Below are 6,870 nucleotides of genomic sequence, written 5' to 3'. Positions count from 1 at the left end.
TCCCATCTTTTCCCACCCTGCAGACTAGTGACCTAGGGGGCGCCCAGCCGACCGGTAGCAGAGCTGAGCTTCAAACTCGGAGAGTATATTTTGACTTTTGGAGAACCTTCGGTCCTCACAGGTCAGTGCAGGTCAGTGCAGGTCCGGTTGTGAACACTTGACGTCACTAGGCTCAGAGGTCCTGGCTGGCATCACTAATGCTGCATAAAATGAAAAAATCGTATGTGGTGTGCTTTACGCTGATCCGGCTGAATGCCGGCATTGTGCAAGTTGAACTTAGGCTTGGGTTATGAAAACGATTCTTCTTTGGGATGCATCGGAACACAGACAGTAAGCCAGGTCTTGTTGCATTGATGCTGACATCAGCAAATGACTTGACAGAAGTAAATCCCTGCAGTTGTGTTCCAGAAATGCAGCAGATTTGTGTGGAGATCGGTATGTATGTAGACGCTGCAGGCTTGAGCTTTGGGCTTTTGGAAAGATTGAGGGTTTGAATCCCAGCTCTGCCATGCAGCCACTGTAGACCCTTGAGCAAGGCTCTTAACCCTGTCTGCTCCTAGGGGGCCGTACAATAGCTGACCCTGTGCTCTGACCCCAGTGGGAAAAGAATGTGACTGTACTGCACACGTGTAGACGTATAAATAATAAATAAAGACACTCTATTAAATTTCTATCGATTATTTGAGTGGTTTTAGTTTTGGGAGGTCGGTGGCAATTTCTCGCTCTTATCTCGCTCCTGTTTTCTTTTCTCCTCTCGCCAGCTGTGCAAACCCAAACCAGATGTTTCAATCAAAGCTTCCAGGAAGCTGGTGAGAAGAGAAACGAGGCATTACGGGTCCATGATGGGCTTTAGGTGATGGGGAGGGACTCCTGACGACACCTCTGAAAACACTCTGTCTTTTTTTTTCCGGCCCCGGTCACCGCGCTATAAAAAGGCTCGGCAGCTCGTGGCTGAGAGCAGAGTCAGCTCGACGTTTACGACAGGAGGAGGTTCCACACCGGAGGCTTTGGGAGGCACATTTTCACTCTCACACGGGGACAGAACCTCTCCGAAATAACACCTCTCTTATTCAGGTAGGCGAGGTTCAGGACCTGTGACCCTGCAGCAGACCGGACCGGACCGGACTGGACGAAACTTAGCAATGCATCGATACGTCCTCCTGATTTAAAGGTCACGCTTGGATTCCCGAACCTGCACAGCAGAAGCAGAACTTCTCAACACCCCTCCAAAAAAAACGAACCCACCAGGATGAACGAGCACAGCCTGGCCCTCGACCTGCTCCTCATCTGCATCTCCTGCGGAGCGGCGGGTGCGCTGGCGGCTTCCAATTCCACCGTCTCCGCCCCGCCGTCCACCAGCTTGACCAGCGCCTGCGCCGGATGTCGTGCGGACCCCGGGAGCGTTCCCAGAACCAGGCGGAGGAGGTACATCTCCCAGGACGACAGGCTCACCATACTGGACTACCACAACAAAGTCAGAGGGAACGTCGTCCCGGCCGCGTCCAACATGGAGTACATGGTAAGAGAATGTCGAGTGCATGTGTTTCAGACAGAGTAGCCGCTGCAAGGTGTAATAAATCAATCATAGAAAGGAAATATCAACAGTTCAGGGAAGGTCCTTTCCTGTTCCAGTGTGAGTGAGCTCTATAAAGACGTGAAGAAAAGCTCCAGTGTCCTGCACAGAGTCCTGAGCTCAGCCCCACTCACCAGCTCTGGGATGAACCGGAACATCGACTGATCGATCGGCACCCAGCCGCACACATACAAATGCTTCATCCTTTGACTGAATGGGGCACAAATTCCCACACACACACAGACGTACTTCAAAGTCTTGTGAGAAGCTTCTCAGAAGAGCGGCTGCTGTTGTAGCCCTGTTTTAATACTGTTTGTTTTTGAAACGGGACGCCCGACACTCTCACGGTCAGGCGTCCGAATACTTTTGGCTATACAGTGTACCTGGCGCTGGTTTTGTGTTTTGCTCGCTCAGCAGTGATGTGAAACGTTATACATTAATAAATGTACTCTGCTGCCGGCGCCCAGCCGACCGGCAGCAGAGTACAGCAGAGTACAGCAAATGCAGTGGACAAAATCAGCCACTAGTCTGCTGGGTGGGAAAAGATGGGACTAAAATAAAAAGTGGGCGGGGTCTTGGACGCAGTGTAAAGACCCTGGTTAGTAGGCCGAGGTGCAGTGACTCTCCATGCGCAAGACCGACCTCAATCAACAATCCACCAAAGTACGGGGGGATAAGAAGGAGTCCCGTCTGAGGGAGGGCGTGTCAGAAAAATATACCCTCCGTACACCATCGGGGTCTCCAGCAGAGGAAGAGGAACTGGCTACGACTAAACTGAGAGAAAAAGCAAAAGTAAAAGAATTTAGGGTTTTGGACATATCCTCTTCCCTTTGGGATGGGGGTTAAGGGGGCTGTACACGTGACTACATGCTTGTGTTGTGAGGAACGTCGTCTAAACTGACAGGTGCAGCTGTCGCAGGTCTAAATAACCGGGACCACCAGCGTAGATCCTCCATCGTGACCCGATCCGTCCACGCCGAGGGGCGTCTGCTCGAATCCCACATGGATTTAGCAGAGTTCTAGTTTTAGTCCTTGGGTTTTACAGGACCGGAGGAGCTTCTCCAAAGCTTTGGTCTCTTCTGATTCTAAATTCAGTTCAGTGCCGAGGGTTCGAAGCCTCACGTTCTGTAGACGTTTGAAGAACGTGTGGTAGGAGCTTCAGGTGTAAATCACGGTCCCTTGCTAACCAGAAACCTAAAATAAAAAACAAAAAAACGCCTCCCGGCATCGCTGAGCTCCTCCTGTCACCGAACCCTGACGGTTCGGATGTCGAGTTCAGGTTTCATCCCAGATTAGCCGCTGCAGGTCAGCAGGTCTCGCCGGACCTGATGGTGTCTGGTGTCCGTGTGTGATCGTGTGTGTTTGTGTGTGTTTACAGGTTTGGGACGAGGCCCTGGCGCGGAGGGCGGAGGAGTGGGCGTCCATGTGTTTGTGGGAGCACGGTCCCCGAAATCTGCTCCGGTTCCTCGGCCAGAACCTCTCTGTAAGAACCGGGAGGTGTGTGCTGCTTTCTTTATATCATTATTATTATTAAATATAGACGTTTAACACGTGACCTGTTAGTGCTGGAGTCCTAACAATTCTCCAACAATTAACCTCCCAGCTTAGTCATATCCAATTCCCTTCAACTGCTGCAGACCTCCACTCCTGAACGAGGAGGGTTGTGACTGACACACACACCCCTCCGACACGTGTGCAGTACCGGCCGCTTCTTTTCACCTGCACCAGGGTTCATACGGAGATCCGTATCATGTACAGAGAGTCACACGCTGATCTCCGTTATCCTCCGTCTCTGTGTAGTGCAGCACCATCGATCAGCCAGCAGAGGGCGTAACTGCAGCAGTTAGGAGGAATCCCTACAGCCTGTAGCAGATCTTTTGGGATTCGAACCGTGTGTGTGTGTGTGTGTGTATCCTCACTAACCCCCCCGATATGTTTTGGCTCTGTTAGGTACCGGTCCATCCTGCAGCTGGTGAAGCCGTGGTACGATGAGGTGAAGGATTACTCCTTTCCGTACCCGCGGGACTGTAAACCCCGCTGCCCGCTGAAGTGCTACGGTCCCATGTGCACCCATTACACACAGGTGAGAGGGTTATGATGCAGGTAAAGAGGGTGGGATCCTAGTAATAATACAAGCTGTGCTATCGACCGGTCGGGCGTCTACACAGACATGATTAGCTGTTTCTTGGGGGGTCGGGGTGTTTTCCAGTGGAACTGGCCTCACTGTGTCAGCATGGGATTTCTCCCACAAGTCCAACAACATGCAGACAGGTCATGCATTGTGTGTGTGTGTGTGTGTGTGTGCACTGTGATGGACTGGCGACCTGTCCGGGGTGTTTCCTACCTTTCATCCAGTAAATCAGACCCACTGCAACCCTGACCAGGATAAAGCGCTGGTGAAACAATCAATCAATGAATCAATCAATGAATCAATCAATGAATCAATGAATTAATCCATGAATTAATCAACAAATCAATGAATCAACCAATGAATCAATTAACGAATCAATGAATCAATCCATGAATTTATCAACGAATCAATCAACGAATCAATTAACAAAAAATCAATGAATCAATAAATCAATTAATGAATTAATAAGTTAATTGATTAAACAATTCATGAATCAATTAATGAATCAACCAATGAAACAATTTATAAATAAATTAGTGAATCAATTAACAAATCAATCAACAAATAAATGAAGAAATGATTAAATAAATCACTCAACAAATCAATGAATTAATAAGTTAACAAATCAATTAACAAATGAATAAATGAATAAATCAATTCATGAATCGATTAACAAATCTCTCAACAAATTAATGAATGACTCAATTCATGAATCAATCAATTAATTAATTAATCAATCGATTAAACAATTCATGAATCCATTATGAATCAACCCATAAATCAATCAATGAATCATGAATCATGAATGGATACTCAAAAATTCTGATGTTCAGTATCAGGTTGCAGCGAACTCATAAAAATGAGATCAAAGGGCTCCAAATTATGTGTGTGTGTGTGTGTGTGTGTGTGTGTGTGTGTTTGTGTGTGTTTGTGTGTGTGTGTGTTTGTGTGTGTGTGTGTGTGTGTGTGTGATGAATCAGTTGTAATGACTCTGATTTAATTTGTAGATGGTCTGGGCGACGTCGAATAAGGTGGGCTGTGCCGTTCATACCTGTCACAACATGAACGTTTGGGGATCAGTGTGGAGGAGAGCCACGTACCTGGTGTGTAACTATTCATCAAAGTGAGTACACACACACACACACACACACACACACACACATACTCTACATGGGAAAAAGTATTGGGACACGGGCACAAATTCCCATAGAAGGTTCTCAGAGCAGCGGTTGTTGCCCAAGCTGTAAAGATTACTCAGTTTTAATATCGTCACGCTCAGGTGTCCCAATACTTTAGACCACACGGTGTGTGTTCTGAGCTACCTGTCGGGTCGGGTCGGATCAGGTGTTTACGTCCACGTTTGTCGTTTCAGGGGGAACTGGATCGGTGAAGCTCCGTATAAAGTGGGCGTGCCCTGCTCCATGTGCCCGCCCAGCTACGGCGGATCGTGTTCGAACAACATGTGCTTCCCTGCTGTCCAGTCCAACCACCTGCACTGGCTTAAATAATCCCACACACACACACACACACACACACACACTCTCCTCCTGTGAGATTTTGCACAACATTCCTGATGTGTATATGTGGATCTATTTAACTGTATAACCCCGAACGTTTATAAATTATTGTTTTATTATTATGATCGTGTTTATATCAGATATTATTTAGGAGTCGGTGCTGTTTAAACGTCTCGGGTGGAGTCCCAATACTTCTGGTAAACATTCAAACTCTCCCCTCGGGACCGCCTCCGTCCTCTGAATAGTACAGACGATTTCGAGTCTTGTCGTATCCGATTCCCCGATGCTGCAGACCTCCACTCCTGATCGACCGCTTCTTTTCCCCTGCACTATTCGTGTTCATATGGAGATCCGTATCGTGCATGGAGAGTCCCTACCCGTCGTCTCTGTGCAGCACCATCGATCAGCCAGCAGAGGGCGTAACTGCAGCAGTTTTACCGCTGCGCCACCCAACCGCCAGGCACGATTAAACACGTCTGGTGGAGGGGAGGTCAGATTGGGTTTCTCCTCTCCCACGCCCCCAGCAGGGCGACCCACCTGCAGTTTACATACCGCCAAGCTAAATCTACGTTCAGTTTGGCGTACCCTAAAACCCGCTGCTGAGATTTTTTAAAAGGTGCTCGTTAACGACGAAGAAATATTTGAAACGTACACCTACTGCTAATTCGTGTCAGACTAAAGTAGCTAATGACAGTGCAGGTGTTACGCTACAGCTAACAGCTAACAGCTAACAGGACTTAAAGGTCATTAAAGGGTTTTTAATTTGGTGCTGAATCGCTGCAGTAACAGGCGACACCTTTTTTAAACTAAAGCGTTCGCCAGCCAAACCGTTTGCTCATAATTTGGCATTTTATTTTATTATTTTTTAATTATTATTATCAGTATTTGAAGTGCAATCTGTCGTTCAAATCCAGCTGAGGGTTTGAGGATGAATTTTGTGTTATTTGTTATTTGTTTGGTATCGTGTACGTCTACGAAACTCAGCTGAAATTATTAACGAACACTTTCTACAAAGCCCACACTTCAAATCATATATTCAACGTTTGTAGGGTGGAGCTGCAGACCTACCTGTCCATCAAGGAGACGATCATGACAGAACAGGGACAAAAATCCGCTGCAGTTACGCCCTCTGCTGGCTAGTCGAGGCGCTGCACAGAGACAGGGGATCACAGAGATTAGTGTGTGACTCTGTACGCTATACTGATCTCTGTGTAAACCCTGCACACGTGTCAAAGGGGCGCGTGTTATGAGTAGGTACAGGGGAATTGGACATGACTAAATTGGGAAAACATGACAAGGAAAATGCATAAATAATGGACACGTACTTCACCTTTGAATCATAGGCTCTTTTCATAGTCTTTTTAATTGTGATTTGCGGTGTGGGGCTCGGTACAAAGTGTTTGCATTAATTTTACCTTAAAACAGAAAATAAAAGAGCAAATTTAACCTAAAATACAAACAGAAATTTTGCTTTTTGACTTTAAGAATTGTCAGAAATTATGGGATGGGATGATGGGATTAAAATCATGATTTATTTTCTCTGTTTGTGTTTATTGTGCACTGATTTTTTCTCACGTTGTAAATAAGGGTTGTAATTCCCGACTGCGCTTTGTTTGGATTTTGTACTGCAGAATAAAATCGGATTCTTT

At 46.8% G+C, this 6,870-nt stretch overlaps 1 protein-coding gene across 1 annotated transcript; it reads left to right on the top strand.

Annotated features, from left to right (window-relative positions):
• Positions 1-1,043: 1,043 nt before the first annotated feature.
• On the top strand, positions 1,044-6,870 carry pi15a (peptidase inhibitor 15a). Its single transcript, XM_062985639.1, has 5 exons — positions 1,044-1,519; positions 2,952-3,070; positions 3,524-3,656; positions 4,712-4,827; positions 5,077-6,870. Exons 1-5 carry the CDS (start codon positions 1,250-1,252, stop codon positions 5,210-5,212), a joined length of 774 nt encoding a protein of 257 aa, XP_062841709.1. The 5' UTR covers positions 1,044-1,249; the 3' UTR covers positions 5,213-6,870.

The sequence above is a fragment of the Trichomycterus rosablanca genome, chromosome 23 (assembly GCF_030014385.1).
Source record: "Trichomycterus rosablanca isolate fTriRos1 chromosome 23, fTriRos1.hap1, whole genome shotgun sequence".
NCBI lineage: Eukaryota > Metazoa > Chordata > Actinopteri > Siluriformes > Trichomycteridae > Trichomycterus > Trichomycterus rosablanca.
This window is presented reverse-complemented; position numbering and strand designations above follow the sequence as displayed.